We start from the raw sequence: 20,453 nt of genomic DNA on the forward strand, positions 1-20,453 counted from the left end.
CATTAATGACGTGTGTTAGGTTAGAGTAGTAGACACTGGCACAAAAGTCGATAAGTCATCAAGTTCAAGTATTAAGAAGTGTCAACAACTGTCAACATATATGCGCCATCCATAAGGACTAATTATGGCCCGTTGACCCCGACTTCTACCTGCTTTTCCTCTGCTTCCATCCATAGCATTGGTCCACTAGACTAAAGAACAATATTTTTATTCATTAATATTCAATAATATGCAAAATAGTAAAAATACACTAGAGATCTAGCAGCAGTTATTTGATTTTGGAGTTTTCTGTCCTAGATTAGATGGGTTGCTGTCCCCCACTCCCCAGCTAACAAGCCTTAAATGTATGACTTATGAATGCCCGGGGTCAGACCAGGGGATTCAGGAGATTATATAATATATTATTTTCATATTTTCATTCTATATTTATTTCGGGGCAAAACGTTAACTAAACATAAATATAAAATATTGAATCTAGATCTATTAACTTATATTAAATGCAACTAAACTGCAGGGATAGGCAGGGGGGGGGGGGGGCAATCTGACTAAAGTCAATTTTCAGGTCAAGACAAGGGTTGTGAGTAGGGCTTTGGGTCGATCTGGACTATCTATACACACTGTCTACACTGTATCATTTACCATCAATTTAATTTTGTAGAACACATTAGATATGGCTCAACGCAATTGCAGTATTAGTTGAACTATTTAGGTTACAAATTAAATAGTCAAAATTATTTTCTAAACATATCTTCTTTCCTGTTCATTACCAAGACACATGAGACTGATATAGAAGAGTTTTAATGATCCCAGCATACAAGGGGATAATTTGGTCAGCACTATGCCCAGCAACTTTTGTTTCCCTAACAAAATATAAGTCGGGTACCTATCAGAGCTGGACTGACTCTGGGACGTCCCTTAAGCTGCTATCCAAACTTGAGACACGCTATAGCATTTGTCAGCGGTACCATTCAACTACACAGTCCCCCTAATATATGTATATATTCTTAAGTAAGACACTAGAGTTTATGTAAAAAGTAAAGTAAAGTTCCCTTGTCAAACCTGACCGTCTACGGGGCAAGCGAAGTAGAGTTCACTTGTTTCTGCGACCTCGGCATATGAAGAGATAGTGTGGTCAGCACTATGCCCAGCCACCTTTACTTTACCTAACGTGAGTTAGGTACCCATCAGAGTTGCGAGTTGATGTATTTCAACAAAATATTTCTGAGAATTTGTTTTTTCTTAAAATCACTCTTTTAAGCTTTTTTTTATTTTCAAATCCAGAGAAAAAATGAATTATATTGGTGTTGATGTTGGCACCAGCAGTGCAAGAGCCTGTGTGGTCAGTGACACTGGGTCCATACTAGCCACCTGTGTTGAAGAAATCACTATATGGAACCCTAAATCAGACTTCTATCAACAATCTTCAACTAATATTTGGAATGCTGTGGTCAGAAGTATTCAGGTATCTCTGTCAATCATTATCAACTTAGATTGCTTGAATTTATTAAATATGAAACAGCCAGATAATTAAATATAAATAAAAAACCTTTGGTTTTTTATTTACTTTACATCAACTGGTAACATTGTATTTTTTATTGAATGAATAATCTCTTCTTTAACTATGTTAACTAATTTAAATAACTTTGAGTAGAACATTAAAATATTATTTATTTCATTTGAAAAGTTATTATTTTTAAAAACTTCAATATTTTATTATTTGTTTAAAATCAGAGGTCGCTAGCAGAATCTTCTGTTGATCCCAAAAGTATTAAAGGAATTGGCTTTGATGCCACCTGCTCTTTGGTAGTGCTTGATGAAAACTTTCTACCACTGACAGTCTCTATTGATGGTATGTTACTTAAAGTTTTGGTTAAAAAATGAGTTAACATATTTAAAAACTGCTATGCTGCAGAAAGATAAGGGTTCAAGTAAGTAAGATGTCTCTGATGGGAAAAAAGGCAGTTGGGCAAAATACTGACCACATCTTCAAATGCCGAGGTCTCTGAAGCAGATAAACTCTACTTCATCTGCCCCATGTGTGTTCTAGGGGACAAACAGAAAAGGAAGACGATCCTGCAGAAATGTTTTTTTTCTATCAGAATTTAAAATAACTGTTGATAGATGTAACTTTAAGGAGAAAAACTGTTTTAAAGATATTATCACAAATAGTTAATACTTGTTTACAAAGGAGACAAAGATCAGAACATTATAATGTGGATGGACCACAGAGCAGAGAGACAGGTCGGTGTCATCAATGCTACTGCCCACCCAGTACTAGACACAGTAGGTGGGACAATGTCTCTAGAGATGCAGATGCCAAAACTAATGTGGCTCAAAGAGGTAAGAGTATCTAGATGAATTTTTGTTCATGATTTTTGTGAGTTCATAATTTAAAATGATGTAACCAAAATGATAGACCTATGCCTTTGCTTTATTCTTTCATTTAAAATGCTTTACATTACTTTATAAATCAATCAGGTAAAAGGTATATACCTTAGTATATAATGATATTATGGGACGGCATGGTCTAGCAGTAGAGAACTATACTGCTAACCCAAAAGTCTCAAGTTCGAATCTGGGTTCAAGTCAGTAGAATGTTCCTGAGTCCACCCAGTTCTGATGGGTACCTAACTCAGGTTAGGGAAAGTAAAGAAGGCTGGGCAAAGTGCTGACCACACTATCCCTACATATGCCGAGGTCACTGAAACAGATGAACTCCACTTCATATGCCTCATATGTCTTGGGCACGAACGGGAAAAGATGATGTAATGAAACTGTATGGTCTGCATTACACAGTTGCAATTATCATGTTCAGTTCTATACCTTAGCAGGCTACTACATATGTCTATCATGGCAACCTACAAAAATGTTAGTTTTATTTCATCATCAATATTTATCTTTCAACAATACTAAAACGTTCAATCAAATCAATGAAACTCAATAATCTGTCATGTCTCATTTGAGGATATAAACTTTCTTTTTTTTCTTATGAATCATACTTATAGTTAATTGATTTTTATTATAATTGTTTTTGTAAAAATTGTGTACTTTTTCATTTCTCAGAACCTTCCTGACACTTGGGCAAAGATTGGTCACCTTATGGACTTGCCAGATTTTCTAACATGGAAATCAACAGGGAGTTTAAGCAGGTTAATTACTATAGTATAACATTAACAATACACTGTTTATGTTTATATTATTCTTCTGTAGGCCTATATACAAATTTGATATGCAAAATGTTTTGAATAACATTTAAAAAAATGTAAAACTAAAACAAACATTTTGAAACTTTAGTTTATTTTCACTTGTCTTTATAGATCTTTATGTTCTACCATATGTAAGTGGGGATATGATGGAGGAAAAGGCTGGAGTGATGATTTTCTCAGTTTGATAAATTTAAGTGATTTAGTCATTGATGACCACTTAAAGATTGGTAATTAATCATCTACTAATTCACCGTGTAAATTTACATTATATTGAGTATGAAGTTTTTGACTTAGAAAAATAAATCGAAGTTTAATTTGCTATATATTTTGCTTTATTTTAAAAAATAAAAATAACAAATAAATGTTGACTAATAACATTTTTTATGCTGTAACTTATAAGGACTCTGCTTGCTAAGAAAATAATGCATATTCTCTCCCCTTCCTTATTACTTAAATAGGAAATCAAGTTCAAAGACCTGGGACAGCTTGTGGAAGTGGATTATTGCAGGAGGTAGCTGCTAGTCTTGGACTTCCAGCCAACACACCTGTGGGAACTTCACTCATTGATGCTCATGCTGGTGCCTTGGGTAAAGTGAAAAATACATTTATAGGTTTCTATCCAAAAAAATTAAACTGTGATAGATTATTTAAAAACATAAGAAAAATTTAGATGTTTTTTTTAGGAGGGGGTTTATGGGTAATATGTTTTATAAATAGCTAATCATGTTTTTTTTTCTCTGCATCTTGTAGTTTTCTTTCAATAAAGGAAAGTTTTAAAATTTTGGTTTTACAGTTAATGTTTTACAGTATATTTTTTTTTACAAATCACAATTTTTGTTGAGGAAAAAAATTTCTTTGCAGTTAATTTTGTGTTGATTATATAACCACATTCATTTGAATTAGTTGTTGTTCACTTGTTTGAAAAATTAAAATAATTATATTAATTATTAAGATAACTTTTAGACTGTATATAGACCTAGGCTTACTAATAACATTTTCTGTCGCTTAGTAGCATCTATGAAAATAGACTTATTTACTTTATGATTTCATAAGAGTTATTATGTTATTAAATATTATAAATAAATAATTCAGAGAAAATAATGAACAGACTAAAATTACTAAAATAATGCAGCAAAGTATTATGTTCAATTTTTTTTTCTTAGGTCATTATTCTTTTAAAAATATGCTTGTTATTTAACTATTATTAATTTTATTTCATATGTTTCTGATGTTGAATTTTGTTTTTGTTGGTCAGCTTGTCTAGGTTGTTGCCCAAGTGGTAAGACCTGGACATCAGAAATAGAAAATAGTCTAGTCATTATTGCAGGGACTTCAACCTGCCATATCATAGTAAGTAGACATTTGTTTTGATAAATATTTTACATGATTCAATAAGTCACTTTTAAATTGGAGGTTTTTGTATGCATTTAAAAATAGCAAGGAAATAATACAGACCCACTATCAAAACAATATTAGTAGATTTCTAGATCTCTAGCTTTACTTAATGTAAGTTCATGTTTTTTGTTCAAATTTAAGTTTTCAATAAAAATAACAGTGCAGCAAGAAAGGAACGTTTGTACCTGGAGTTTGGGGCCCTTATCATTCTGCTATACTTCCTGAAATGTGGGTCAATGAAGGAGGACAGAGTGCTACTGGCAAACTGGTAATTTTTTAACATTTTGTCAAGATTATTTTCTACTCAAATAGATTGCTTTGAAAGAAAGGCAGGCTATGAGCTCTCTAACTTGCTTAGATCCAGTGTTTCTTCCAGACTTATTTCTCTGGGGGGGGGGGGGGGGGTTGAAATTTTCAGGGACACACACTAGTAAAAGTTTATGTTTACTTTATAAAATCCATCTCATTTTTGGGGGGATGGGGTAGACTTTCTTGGAAGAGATGCCTGGGAGAAACTGCTTAGATCTTTTAAACAAACATTTGACCTTCACTTAGATTAGTAAAGGCTACTGGGCATTATCCTGGATGTGAAATGCCTTTGGTGAAATGCCTTTGGACATAACTATTTTTTACTTTAAAAAAAATTGTAATGTCAATTTCTTTTCTTTTAGATGGACTTTATTACATTTACCCATCCATCATTTTCTACAATTCAAGAGTTAGCCAAAGAAAAGTAAGATTGATGCCTTTGTTATATACTATTACTTCATCGCTTAATGACATACATTTTTAGTACTCTAAGGATTTTTAAAACAACTTAATTCCCCTTCACACATTGTAGTAAAAGCTCTCAACAAATGCTTATGATATAGAAATTTTGTTTTTTTATTAAAAATTTAATTTGAAACTCATTAAGACATCATACCAGCATCTATATTTTGTCATCTCAAAATGTGGTAGCTAATGTTGGTTGTAGGATCTAGATTTATGACTATAATTAACCAAAAATTGTTGGCAGGTGCGTTCACCCCTACGATTTCTTAAATCAACATATCCAGGACATGGCAAACCAAACCAATCTGCCATCAGCTGCTCACTTAACTCAAAATGTTCACATTTGGCCAGATTTCCATGGGAATCGATCACCTCTAGCTGACCCAAGTCTTAAGGGGATGGTAAAATTATTTCTAAAGCTATTTTTTTCTTACCAAACTTTTCAATTAATTTGAATTACTAATTGCTACTATTATAATTGCATGCTTTAAATCAGGGGTCTCCAAACTACGGCCCGCGGGCCGCATTCGGCCCGCGATGTCCTCTTATCCGGCCCGCGGAAATCTTTTTGTCCACGGAAAAAACGTTTGTTGATGATGGCTGAGGAACTTTGCCCAGAGAAATCAAAGACATGCCTGGAAGTAACTGGCCCCCGAACTGAAATTTGATAGTCGATGCGGCCCTCGGATTGAAAAGTTTGGAGACCCCTGCTTTAAATGAATAGACATCCATCTTTAGGTGTCTATTGTTCTAAATGTCAAGCTATGAATAATTATTTATTGATCATAACTTATTTGTATTGTGTAGGCCTGTGTACTGTGTATTTGTTTCTACAAATACATTAATGCACACATAGGTATTCATCTGCCTTAAGATTATGGCTTTTTAAAAATTGCATTAGAATTTCTTACAATCACTAGTTAGGTTATAATATGTCTATTATTGAGCAGCAGTCTCATGTGTAATCTACCCTATAGACAGATTTGTATCATTTTATGAAGTTTTATGAGTGTAGTAAAATGTTTTTTTTTTTTTCGTCTCATCATCATCATCTATTACCTTGTTTCTCACAGGTCTGTGGCCTTACTCTGTCAAGTTCTTTAGATGACTTGGCTATACTTTACCTGGCAATGGTGCAAGCATTGGCTGTGAGTACTGTTTCAGTTTAATATAGCATTCTTCTTTCATTCTTAGATTTCACTTTAAGTAACTTTGAATGTGTGTGGGTAGTGTACTTTCACATAGAATACACTTGCAACATAAAATCATGTCCACAGTATGGCACAAAACACATTGTGTCCGAGATGGAGAGATGTGGTCATGTGATATCATCCATTTATTTCTGTGGTGGATTACGCAGCAACTCTCTTTACATGAAAACACATTCTGATGTTTTAGGTAAATTTAAACCCCTAAAAGTTATACTTTTAATTTTCTTAATTAATTGAAACATTTTTTTCAACAGTTTGAAATCTGACTTTTCTCATTAGGTTTACCATTGATACTTCCTGATACATGAAATCTTACTTTTCTCATTAGGTTTACCATTGATACTTTCTGATACATGAAATCTTACTTTTCGTCATTAGGTTTACTACTGATACCTCCTGATACATGAAATCTTACTTTTCTCTTTAGGTTTACCATTGATACTTCCTGATACATGAAATCTTACTTTTCTCATTAGGTTTACCACTGATACCTCCTGATACATGAAATCTTACTTTTCTCTTTAGGTTTACCACTGATACCTCCTGATACATGAAATCTTACTTTTCGTCATTAGGTTTACTACTGATACCTCCTGATACATGAAATCTTACTTTTCTCTTTAGGTTTACCATTGATACTTCCTGATACATGAAATCTTACTTTTCTCATTAGGTTTACCACTGATACCTCCTGATACATGAAATCTTACTTTTCGTCATTAGGTTTACCATTGATACTTCCTGATACGGAACAGTCTGTCCTACTGGGTGCTGCAATATTAGGTGCAGCCGCCTCTGGACAGTTTGAAAGTTTAGAGGTATGCACCTTTACATCAAGGCTATATTAGGGCACTCAGTACGGGATGCAAGTTTACTTGTAAACTACTCATTCATTTAATGGCAACCATTAAAATACAGTGTTATTTTGTAAGCATTAAAGTTTTTCCAAATACAACTGACATTAAAAACAAATATATCTGACCACTAAAATTATGTGAACTAAATTTTTTCAGTTTTGTTTGTAGCAACTTTATTGCTTGGTTATTTCATCTCATTGTCTCAAGTTGTATCTCAATATTCCAAAACTGACTGTTTTGTTTTTGTCACATACCAAGAGGGTAATTTCTGCAATTTAAGTTGTCCCACTTTACTGTTTTATGCAATTTTTTTTTAAATATAGAAACCACATCTTTTAAGAGGCTTTGAAGTAACATTAACTTTATTCTATAAATTAAGAATTGATAAATCAAATTATCTGTAGTTGTACAGAACTTGTGTGCTATGTAACTTATTTTGATGATTATTTCTTTTATTTTTATTCTTTTTTCACCATGTTTACAAGGTATATAATCCTAAATCAATAACTTTTTTAGGAAGCCATGTTTTCAATGGGTGGTCAAGGACAAATTATTTTTCCAGACAACAGTGATAAAAGGTGATTAAAACCAAATGAATAGAACTGTATTATTAATAATGGAATAGACAATTATGTAGTTTGTTGTCAAGTCCACTGTTAAATGTGGCATCCTGCATAAATAACTTATTGTTTATCAAGAGTTGTGACCTGAATGGTAGGAATGTTTATATTATTTTTGGGCAAAAATTACTTAAGTTGAATACTTTACTATTAATTCTAGACGAAAGGTTTTTCCCAGCAAAAAAAATAAATTTATCAGGTCCTTTTAGCTCACACAGACAAACCTTTAAATAATGAGTGGATTTGTTGAAAATAAAGACATGATTTAGTGCTAAAAATATATATTACTTGAATTATTCATTTTTGTTTTTAAAAATATTGCATACATTTAGTTTTAGGCTTAAGCTAAATTTAAATGTATAAAATTATTAGTTGACATAATATTACATTTTTTTTTTGAAACGTTTGAATAAAGAAAACTGATTGTAGTGTATAAAACAGATGTTTATTTTATCATGTATATGAATAGATGGGCAGGGAACACTTCTTTTATAATAACTTTTCCCATCTTTGACCAGGTTTCACGAGAAAAAGTACCATGTGTTCCTTGAGATGTTAAAAGACCAGAGAAAATACCAAAGCTTGATGAAAGAATAACAAAGAAGATGAGCCATTAATTTTTATTACACCATCCTTGACTGATGAAAATTCCATGAGAGGTATAATATCGTCTACCCGGTACAATAAAATAGGAAGGGTTACAGTATCAAACTGGGTCTCACATATTTACATTCTTCAAAACAAGAAATGTGTGGTCCTGTTTCAAATTGGGACTGAGTCAATGCATACTTAAGGTCAGATTTCATCTGACTCTGACTTGATTGTTAAAGACGAAGAGTGGCTTTCGCAAGAAGCTGTGGAAAAACAGAATCATTTATCAATGGAGTTTGTCATTTATTCTATAATTATTGTGTCTTTTAAAACAGAACACCCAGGTATATTAAAGTTATGCCAGACTTTGTTACAAATGTCCTAACATCACTCACACAAAATACTTGAAGCAAGATTGAACTACTGTAATGGCGCTGGCTCAACATGTATTACTTTTAGTACATTCTGGTTGCTACCCATGTGTTGGCTCAAGTATAATAATAGTATAGTTTGTGGTGCAGTGTCTCATGGCAAGCTTCCAGTTAAATAAAATATTAAAATGTCAATCTGACATGTTGAAATCATATGTTTAGCAAATTGGTGTTTTTACACATTTCTCAGTATTATTTCTTTAACATTCAACTATCTACATTTTAAAACTCATAAGAATTTTTTAGCAGTTAACCTTTTGAAATTCACCCTAGTCCATGTATTTTTTTTAGGTTGGTTTTTATGTCACTATAAAACAGATAACATATCTATTTATTAATATACAAATAGTAACAGCACAGTATACAGTAACAGCCAGCTTGTACACACAGTACAAACATATAGAAACAACACAAAAAGACATAAGAGATAATTTTAATTTCTTTCATCATTTAAAACTGTAAAATGAACTTCAAATATTTTAGTAGAATCAGAACATTTGAAGTTAACAAAATCCCAAAATGGCATTGAGTATAATTATCAATATACAGATAAAATCAAGAAATAACAAACAAACAAAATGTCAATAATATATTTCAAAATTATGTTTCAAGTTCTTAGTCCAGTTAAGTACCTTCAGTCTCTGGATCCTGAACACTACTGTCTGATTCATCTTTCTTTACACACTCAGATGGACTGTTTATTTTCCTGAAGAAATATTTGTCAAATCATTTCAAATATTCCTAAAGTAAGGTCCTTTAAAGTATTAAAGAAGATTAAATATTTTAAGAGCACAGAACTCACTTTTTATGTGGATATTCAAAGTCAGAATCCGCCTTCCTCTTTTCTCCTGGCCGTGTCTCGCTGTGTGGTTCTTCCTGGATTTTCAGCCGCTGAATCCTCCAATCAATCGCTCTTAATAGATTCTCAGAGTCTTTGGTATTGGTCTAGAGAGATTCAAATTTTATCATTTTTTAAAAAATCCTTACAAACATCACACAAAATTTAGTGTCTAAATAAAATTTTGGCATCATCTAAGGGTAAACTGACCATAATAAGGAAAACTTTGACATTCTCATCAGTGTCCATTGCTGTGATCCTCACAGACTTCGCTGATGCTCTCTCAATTGTCATTCCAGGCCAAATTTTTGTGTTTAAAACTACACGCAAACTGCCCTGAGTACGCATTACTATTTCAAGGGAAAAAAGAAAATTAGTTAATCAATTTAGATTCAAATTTGAGTGTGATTTAGTAATGTATGTTCAAAACAAAATATAAATATTTTTAATCTCCCATTTACCTAACCGAGACTGGAAGGCTTTAGTATCATCAGAAGAACGGTCATTTAGCCTAATAATGCCACGACCTCTTTCTACCCATGACTGTGTTGTAGCATCAAACAAGAACAGCTTGGCATTAGCCTGAAATAATTATTAAGTATTTTTTATAGAGTTAAAAATGTATAGAAATTCTTGCTGATAAACTTTAATAATGATAAGTTGCCAGTTATTACCTGTAAAACATTGGACTCATCTTCTTCACCTGTGATTCTCTCTACTTCTTTCAATTCAGTTTTGTTTTCATGTTTGGCTTGATACTCTCGAGCAGATTCTTCAAGAGTTCTATTTAGTCTACCTGTAATTAAGGTTCAAATTATTATCTGGGTTGTATGTGTACCCTGCTACTACTGCTAGCTAACAGATCTTTAAAAAAGAAAAAAATCTTTCGATTCAAAAAAAGATGTAGTTATTTTGTCAGCTATTTTAAATGAACACCAAAATTTTTAATTGATTGTATATTTAATTGATAATTATCTGAATAAAAATATTAGCATATAGAATAATTAGAATAATTTCTTAAGATGTATAATAATTACTATTTTCATCCATTCTAATGACTTTCGATTTTCTGAAGGTGACAAATGGTTATTGGATTTTTATTTTTGCTTTAGGTTGGTGGCTTTAAAGTGATTCCTGATTATCTTTGTCATTAGTAATTTATTTTGGTGTCATGCAATTTGGAATAAAAGATATTTATTAATTTTTTGGAACAGTTGTTTTCTTTATAATGACCTGCTCTTAAATGTATAATAGCTAAATGCCAAAGTCTAATCATAAAGACAAACCTTAGCTACTATACAATGTCAAGAAAATTTGGCTAGTTAGCTTCACAAAAAGCACAAATACAACAATTTATTTTAACAATTTCGACACATTACCTGAGTCAGAATCACTGTCATCTTTGTTTGATAATTCTTTAGATCCATTTGTTTCTGTAACAGTTTTGGATGTTAAATTTTCTCCAAATATTGCAGTAGGTTCACCAGATGTGATGCCCTAGCAACAAATAAATAAAAAATAGCATAAGTAAACTTCAAGCTCAAACTGTTCATTGGTACCTTAATGGATTAATATTTGAGTTGATTGGTATTCACATAACATAGGACCCCCAACTAATACTTACTGTGGCTCGCTGTGAAAGATTTTTACCAAAGACAAAATCAGAATTTGAACTAGTTGAAACACCAGATGTATCTTTTAACCTGAAAATTTAAAATAAAAGACGTTAGACCATACAAATTATATTGTAATAAAGGTTATACGAAATATGATAACAAGTTGAGCTGAATATTGTTTGTTTTGAACAAAAGCAAAATCTTACTTATTATTTTTACTAATATCTGCTACAATCTCCTGTTTGTAAGCTGGCTCCTTAGGTGGAGCAGCTTCTAAATCTTGCTGTGCTATAAGTGGTGATGAGGAGGATGAGGAAGAAGAAGAGACTTCACTGTCAGCACCGGACAATCTTTCCCTGACAGCAGCTGAACTATCTGTCTCAGTATCAACTATAAACAAAAAAATTTGCATTCAACTCTAACACATTAAATTATTTTAAATGGGACATTTCTTATCTTCTCTCGGCTATATTGCCCTCTGTCTCTATAGAAGATAATGCACATTTGGCTAGACAATTCTACAATCAGTGGCAGCTTATAACTCGTACCAGTAAAATCTTTATAAACATCTAATATTATAATCTAAATTTACCTTTGTTTTCTGTTGTTTTTGTAGGATCAGGCAATTTGGCTGGTTTCAAAAGAGGAGCTGTAAATGAATATTTTCAATACTGATTATATTTTTCAATCACTTGTTTAAATAATTACAAAAGTTCTTTTTAGGGATTTTTATTAAGAAAGTCATGTCTAGATTTAAATTTTCTTATGTTAACAAAAAGATTTACACACATATTTAACGTCAATCCTGAGAAGGTCAATATAATTTTAAAAAGTATAAACTAATAATAACTCTAAACCTTGGTATTTCAACACAGCAATATTCCCACCTTTAACATGATTTGAAGGAGAAGATCCTGAGAATACTGATGGTCGAATATGAAAAGATTTACTAGCATTACAAGTAAAGCCAGAACCTGTAGAAATAATAACATTCAAAACTATGTTGACTAATTGACAACTGAATAACACATTTTTTAAAAGTACAGAATAGATTTAGCAGAAGATTTAATCTGAATCAATATAAATGTGAATTAATAAAGTAATCGTTCTATTCAGAAATGTTGCTATATCTTTAAATTTAAGATTAATAAGTGATATAACCAGAGTAAGTTTGTAAGCAATAAAAATTTCATTACCAAAATCTCTGCCAACAGCTGCACCAAGTTTACCAGGGGCAATAATACCTGTTAATAAATGAATAGAATTAAGAAAAGATTTTCTTTTTGAAAAAAAAAAGTCACCAGCCAGTCTAGAAAATGTTAGGATTTGTGCTAAATTTTCAAATGACAGTAGACATTTAGGTAGGAGGCCTTCATTTTAAAAAGACTGGTAAATATTTTTTTAAATCTATTCCAATGTTTTTTTTTATTTATAGAATTGCATTTAAACAGTCTTCACTTACTTTCTCTATCCTCCCCTGATGCTGAAGCTGTAGAAACCACATCTGTTTTTAGTGGTGCCTTTGGTACAAAGGGATTTGAATACATTCCTGAATAAAAGTAAAATATATTAAAATGTTGAACATTCAACTAATAAACCGTTTATATTGAAAAACAATGGATAACTATCATTTACATTTGAGTAATCAACTTAATTCTTTTGACTACCCAACAAATACCTTTAATTTAATCACAGTAAGCATAAAGCAAAATAAGGAACACAATGCTATGACAGATTTTCTTACCTGCATTATGAGCTGAACCAAATGCTGTCAAATAAAAAATAGTTGTAAGTTAAGTGGCAAAAGAAATATATTTACTTTGTTTTTCAACACATCAGAAATATCTGTTTATCAAATAGAAAGATTAGCTATTCTTAAGCTGTGCAAATCTCATTTAAATGCAAATTAAAAAAAACAAACCCCAAAATCCAGGTTGTGGTGCAGCAAGCTTGGATGGCTGTATAATAGGATGTTCTCTGACATCTGTACTACTGACTGATTGAACATTGTCATGACTGGACGTTGAGCTTGAATCTTGATAAAACAAAAAAAAAAACATTATAATTGTACATAAAAATAAATTAGACAAAAGTTGTTTTTAAACTTTTCATTGCTCAAAAGTTTGAATGTAGAAAGAAAATAAACTTATTCAAAAGTTTATTTTATGCATTAGGATAACACTTTATCAGTTTGTTTACAGTGAAAATAAAATGTATCATATGGTTGAAAAGACAGAAGAAGTCAATTGTTTGAGGAAGAAGTAAAATAGAATCATAATCCCATTTAGTTATTGACACATATGTGTTAAATTTATTAATTTAACATACTTGGTTCATTTCAACTGTTAATACTGAGCATGTAAAGTATTTTTTTAATAATTAAAATGATAACTAAATTACCTGAATTGGTAGCTGATTGAGGATTGTTAAAGGTAGAGGAGACCTGAAAAAAGTAACAAAATTCTTTTTAAAGAATGTGTTTTTCAAACTCCAAATATTTGTGGAAGTCCTACCTAACACAGATAATTTTAAAAATCTACATCACACAAGAAAACAACTACCAGTGATTTTAGTGTCTTACAAGAAGTAAGTTAATGGCTATAAAGACATTTGTATTATAATTTCTAAGTTGAACAATGCAACAATAAAACATTCCTATAAAATTTGATTGACAATGAGAACAGCCTCAGTAAATAGTCTGACTGGTGATGCAAGCTGATCAAGGAAAAAAATTAGAAAAAAAAAAAGTGTGAATATATATTACTATTAAGCTTTAACTTACTTTATAATCTTCCACATTTTCATCTTCACTTTTAGTGGAATCTGCAAATACAATGTAGGTTTTAAATATTATTTTTTCATACAACTTAAGCTAGATAACCCTCTTAGCTAAATCTTAAAACCCATTTCTGAAATTGTATTTCAAGAGTAATAATAAGAGTGTTTTAGTTTATATTATATATTAAAGAATCATAAATCCCATTTTTATTATTGATACAGATTCAATCAACTTTCAAGTTATCAGTGTTGAATCACTTGGTCTAATTAGCTGGCAAAGGAAAAATAACTAGTCTACTCAAAGTACTGTTTCAACTGAGTTTTAAAGATTACTTTCCTTTAGCTAAATAACATTATTCATATTCATAATAAAGAATAAAAGAGTTGTAAGTTTGTATTAGGATTAGTTTTAGATTAGATGTATAGTTATAAGCCCAATGCTAAATGATAAGTATGTAAGCTAAGGTCAAAAGAAATGCAAAACAAAGTGAAGGCCTATATTCTGTTAAAAAACTAAATCTATGATTACCGATTATACTGATAATACACATTGAGGATGTTCATTTTTTTTACTAAACTCCATGAATAAGAAATATTAACTATGGACCAAATTAGGTAGTGAGTTTATACAATAATTATATAGGGTTAAATAAAGATTAAGTTAGTTAGGCCTAAGAAGTATTTTAAGTTTATAATAATCAATGCTGCAGTTTTATTAAATCCTGCTGTCTTTCCATTACGAGACTAGAGTTTAATAATCTTAGATCATTCTTATTTCTACAAAATACAGCGTGTCAACTTAATGCTGCGCAATTTATTTTTCTATAGGCCCTACTATTTATTAGCATTAGTAGATCTAGATAATTATTAGAATGCCTAATCTATATTTTATATTTTATTTGACCTACGCCTACTTTATTAATAACTAGATTCTAGATCTAGGACCTAGCCTTTGAGTATTAGACTATTATTAGTTTAGGCCTAACTAACTAGTTTCATTGTGAATTGTGTTGTGGATAACAGCAGATTATTTCACTTTAAATTAAAATTATCTCAAGTAACATCACCTGATATTAATCAAAAAGGTAATCTGTCTAGATTCTAGTTTGAAACTGAGTTAGGATCAACAACTAATGCATACAGTAGCAGTATCATGCACTAGCATTAGTATGCAGGGGTTCAGAGTGTGTTTTTGAGGGGGGGGGGGGGTAGGATTTGTTTAGAAATAGAATAGAATTAGATCCCAGAGTTGAGTTGGCTTTGTTCAGAATAAAATCAAACAAGTGAATACTATGAGTGCAAACTGCATGCTTTGTTATTATTTTTAATACAAATTATAAGATCTAGAATAACGGTTAGATTCTAGTTCTAGAAAAAGATGCAATGTGATGAATGCAAGGGGAGTTAATCTTTTCAAGGCTAAATCTAGCTCCGGCACTGCTGATGAATACTGCCCGGTAAGAGGTTTGTTTACCTGTCCATAACCGATTTAATATAACAAGAAGCAGGTTAATTTCAGATATGTAAACAAACGTATGAAACTATTCGTTTTTAAACACCCTCACTATGCAAACTTTAAATAAATTAAAATGCAATGTATATTTTTTTATATTCACCTGCAGCATTGTCCGCCATCTTTCTTGTTGTTTAATTCTTTAAATATCACGTGATATAGATGGCGCAGAAGTAAATCTTTTTTAGCAATTTTATTTTTAGGTTTCTAAACTCTAGGCTTAGGCCCCGATGTTTTTATTTTTTTTTAAATTTTGTACACTTAGTGATTTCAAACGTGGATCTAAAGTCTAAATCTAAACTATATTTAGATCAATACACGAAAAGCGATTTTTATTTTTAACCAACAGCTTAAGTGATTTAAAAATGTATTGCGTAGTCGAACTTCTTAGAAATATATTTAGGTAGCCTACTTTTTAGTTTATTTAATAGTCCCATTGTTTTGTTATTACAAGATATGAATACTGAATAGGCCATGTTTAGCTTTCGGTTTATTAGAATAGTGATCTAGAAATCTAGATCTAGACTCTAGTTAGTATGCGCGTACATTTTGGGTCAAAGGATGGGGTGGTGGAAATAAAACAACCATGGCTAATCATTCTTGTTCACAAATTCGATTTTTATTATCTCCCTCCCTTCTGCCCAATCATCACACACAAATCAACACACAAGTTCGGCGAATGATAGTCAGGAATGGGTTGTATTTTTCTTTATGAATAAAAAAAAATTACTTGTTAATAATTTATTACTATAAGGCAAGCTCACATTCTTATGTGTAAACATTTTCCAAACAGGGGGCGATGACAGATCTGTTAACGATTGAGGCGTTTTGGTCCCCTTTCGTGGGATACAATTTGTATGAAAAAAAATTGTGTTTTATAAATAAACAAATTAAAAGAAGAGATTGAAACATTCAATTTGCCACAAGGTAAATTAATTAACGGGAAGTTGCGAGGAAAGTGAAATTTACTATCTTTAGGAAAAAGAAAATGTGGAGGGCTCTGTAATGTCAGCACCCCCGCCCCCACCCCCCAAACACACACATGGCACACACATTAATCCGACATTATTATGACAAGTTAACTTATGCATATTAAAGGATAGTATGGTCAGCAGTGTGTTTATAACTGGAGTAGCTGCCTAGGGGTCATCCATAAATGACGTCACGCTTTTTACCTCCCCCTCCCCTCCGTCACTCGTCGTCACAAAAAGCCAGACAACCCCCCCCCCCACTAAAATGACGTCACACCTCAGCCTAAAACATCAATATTTTTTCCAAAATCTTGTCAGAACTCTGTCAACATAAAGTATTTTGATCAATTCCTATTACAATTTATTAAAACCGTTTTATAAAACGCGAAATAACGGCTAAAACTCCTTTTCTAACATTGCTTTTTTATAATGCAAAAGTGTGACGTCGCATCATTTGAACCCCCCTCCCATTCCCCTCATCACACACCGTCACAAAATTACCGCCCCCTCCCTCCCCCCTACGAGTGGGACGTCAATTATGGACGAGTCTATCTTGTCGGCGCTTGTAGTTCACTGTTGGCTAATGAACGCGCCATTCTTGGGATCGGCGTGTTTATCAAACAGTTGATCAATGAAGGCGCCTATTTACGACATGACTTATGCATGACTTACAATTATTTTAAAAACTGTTTCCCGGCGCCCGGGGACAAACAAACTTTCGATTTGCACCCCCCTCCCCTCGAACTTTTCATTTGCACCCCCCCCCTCAAACTTTCAATTTGGCGCCCCCCCTAAGGTCGGCGCCCGGGGACATATGTCCCCCCTCGCTACGCCTCTGTAACCAGCACAGTCAAAGTCGTCGATATGGAAGTGTAAAACCATTTTGCTCAGCTGAGCGTTTTTATTATCCAGATAAATGCGAGAAAGAAAAGGAAAAGAGATAGAAACGTTTTTTTTCTCTCCCCCCCCCCTTGAACTTACTGAGCCGTTGGTAAACGGTTTTCAAAACTTTACCAGTTTGATGTTCTCAGTGGCGTAGCCAGGATCGTCTCAAGGGGGGGGGGGGGGGGTTCCAATTTTTACCCGGGGACAAACTTTCGATTTGCACCCCCTTCAGACTTTTGATTTGCCCCCCCCCCTCAAACTTTCGATTGATTTGCACCCCCCCCCCCCTCAAACTTTCGATTTGCCCCCCCCCCCTCATACTTTATATATATACCGAGGGGTCTAGGGGGGTATGACCCCCCTAACCCCCCCTGCCTACGCCACTGGATGTTCTCATCTTTTTACCCATCTCCCTCGTTGTCTTGGACCGTTTCTATATTCCTCGATTGTCTTTTAATCACCTTCCTCCATTTCTTTCCAAGTGTTAAACTTAAACACGTCGGATGTTGTCTTCCCATCTTTTCTACTGCCTGCCTTTTTCGTTTACCCATATATTATTTAAAAGTTTTCAGAATGTGTAGCTTATTTTACGCCATTAATTTTTAAAATCATTTTAACAATATGTGACTCAAAAGGGTAAACAGACATATCGATACCGAAATTGCAATTTGTTTTATTAAAACAGTTTATGGATTGTGATATATTTTTTTTATTAAACGCACATGCACGTACACATACATACAAAACTGGCTCCTTTTTGTGCACTCGCCGCCCCCACCACCAGGAAACGTGCATACCCCCCCCCCATAGGTGATCAACACACCTGTAGATGGCCGTGTGATTGATCACACAGTGGAAGAAAAATCTCTTCAATGATAGCTTTCACCTGCCTGACCGAAACTCTCCGTTACATATTTTGACCTGTTAAAACTGGCCAGTTCATAGTCGAAAGTCCTCGTCATAGTCATTTATTTTATTATTAGCCCAGAGATGACTCATTTTTTTTTTTAAATCTTAATTTTTTGGATAATGCAAAGTAACAAATTGGATATGGCCTAAATTTACTTTATTTTTAAAAAAATCACTGGTCTTTTCGTCCGTTTTGTATGTCACGACCACGCCGGTATGTTTTCTTGGGGACTAGGCTTTTTTTAAATTAGCATATTTCGACGACCGTCGAGATTTCAATGGATTGTGCGTGCTGTGAATATTTGTATATATTATAGTAACATATAAAAACGTATATCAAAACTATATACCAGTGTTAATTTTAGGAAGTTTTCCAGCCTATACTTTAAAAATGGTCTGTACCCCCCCCTTCACCGGAAGTGCCCCCCCCTTAAAAAGATGTCTGAAAGAAACCCTGATTAACACGATGTGAGTTATTTTTGTTACCCTCACTATTTAAACTAATAAAGGCGCTGTATTTCTGGTTCATGTCAAGGTTGTTTGGCATCGATGGTACTGTTAGTCATGCAGTGTTTCTTAAAACATTTTTTTCTCCGTGGGGGGTGGGGGTACTTAAAACTTTGGGGAGGGGGTGCTCACATTTCTAGGGAGCGGTTAAAGTATTTATTTTGTATATACATTCAACTTCGATCGGGGAAGGGGGGGGGGGTGCCCCCAGAAAAGGTGCCTGAAAGAAATTGCTGTTATGCTAGATCTATTTAGATTCAGGGCCAGGATTTGGATTGGCAGAAAGGTTATATTAACTATTTAGAGATAGCAGCAGAGAAATAAATTGCATTGCTTTTTTTTTAATGCCGGCACTATACATATTGATAGTCTTTTAAGAACATGATTTTTAATAAAGCTGTTCGTTGTGGGAATCTCTTAGTCATCCAATCTCTGACCGAAAAACGTACGAGATTGATCTCTATTGGACCACAGTCTATCGGCCCGACATTTTCAAACGTGGACTGGGCAGTGACGAATGGGCCGACGAGATTCTTACAGGTACAGCTTCATCACGATGAGGTGAGGAGGGTGACAGTCTCAATGATGTAGCCATCAGTGGAATCATAGTTACTATAAGCTGTCAGATTTGTGTATGTCACTGAGTCGGCGACTAACTCATGTGCTATAGCCTAGTCACATTTCAACATTTTTACCTTCACTTAGATCAGTTATTTAAAGAGACGGGAACATGACCATAATGACCATTTATCTACCTAACTTTCCGCATCTAGTCACTGGTTTAGCATCAAATTATGACTGGATCAAGGACTATCAATGAAGATTTAGGCATGGAAGTGTTCTTGAGCGCCTGTGACTTATATTTCACAAAGATATACTTGATCAAGGACCGTCAATGAAGATATAGTCCTTTCAGTGTGCTTAAGACTTCAACGCATGTGTCATATATTTCACAAAGATATGATTTAATCATGGAACATCAATTAAGATTAAGACGTTTCAGTGTTCCTAACACTACAGCGTTTGTTTCTTATATTTCCCATCTACTCGCATAGTTAGCATACGATTGTGGGTATGAATGGGGGAAAACTACTGCCATGCTGCCCTCTCCGATCTGATTCTTTGGCTGGAGCTGACTAAAGTTGTGGCGATGTTTATCTTTATATTTCTCTTGTGGCGTGAGTGGTATTTGAACTTTTACATTCTGGGATCTCAGGTATAGTCGGTCATACCAAGACTCGTCATCAGGATCTTGTCTCTAGTCTATCGTATGGCTACGTCATCAGCTTCTTGCCACTAGTCTATCGTATTGCTACGTCATCTGGAACTTTCGTCTAACCTGTCTTAGGGG

The 20,453-nt window shown here is 33.3% G+C and overlaps 2 protein-coding genes across 2 annotated transcripts; one reads left to right on the forward strand and one right to left on the reverse strand.

Annotated features, from left to right (window-relative positions):
- The first annotated feature begins 38 nt into the window (after window positions 1-38).
- Window positions 39-8,980, forward strand: LOC131932521 (FGGY carbohydrate kinase domain-containing protein). The gene is made up of 16 exons (XM_059289444.1): window positions 39-68; window positions 1,282-1,462; window positions 1,732-1,849; window positions 2,189-2,340; window positions 3,064-3,149; window positions 3,318-3,433; window positions 3,665-3,793; window positions 4,462-4,556; window positions 4,762-4,869; window positions 5,273-5,334; window positions 5,620-5,776; window positions 6,449-6,523; window positions 6,653-6,773; window positions 7,310-7,404; window positions 7,960-8,021; window positions 8,582-8,980. Exons 2-16 carry the CDS (start codon window positions 1,289-1,291, stop codon window positions 8,658-8,660), a joined length of 1,629 nt encoding a protein of 542 aa, XP_059145427.1. The 5' UTR covers window positions 39-68; window positions 1,282-1,288; the 3' UTR covers window positions 8,661-8,980.
- On the reverse strand, window positions 8,670-16,070 carry LOC131932522 (ran-binding protein 3). The gene is made up of 18 exons (XM_059289445.1): window positions 15,934-16,070; window positions 14,322-14,362; window positions 13,940-13,982; window positions 13,461-13,574; window positions 13,284-13,307; window positions 13,002-13,088; window positions 12,736-12,783; window positions 12,427-12,513; window positions 12,132-12,188; window positions 11,746-11,929; window positions 11,548-11,626; window positions 11,303-11,420; window positions 10,598-10,719; window positions 10,385-10,505; window positions 10,134-10,273; window positions 9,888-10,030; window positions 9,718-9,791; window positions 8,670-8,917 (listed from the first exon to the last, which is right to left on the reverse strand). Exons 1-18 carry the CDS (start codon window positions 15,950-15,952, stop codon window positions 8,859-8,861), a joined length of 1,560 nt encoding a protein of 519 aa, XP_059145428.1. The 5' UTR covers window positions 15,953-16,070; the 3' UTR covers window positions 8,670-8,858.
- Window positions 16,071-20,453: the final 4,383 nt, after the last annotated feature.

Source organism: Physella acuta, unplaced genomic scaffold (genome assembly GCF_028476545.2).
Source record: "Physella acuta isolate Inbredline_101_S28 unplaced genomic scaffold, ASM2847654v3 ptg002193l, whole genome shotgun sequence".
NCBI classification, from domain to species: domain Eukaryota; kingdom Metazoa; phylum Mollusca; class Gastropoda; family Physidae; genus Physella; species Physella acuta.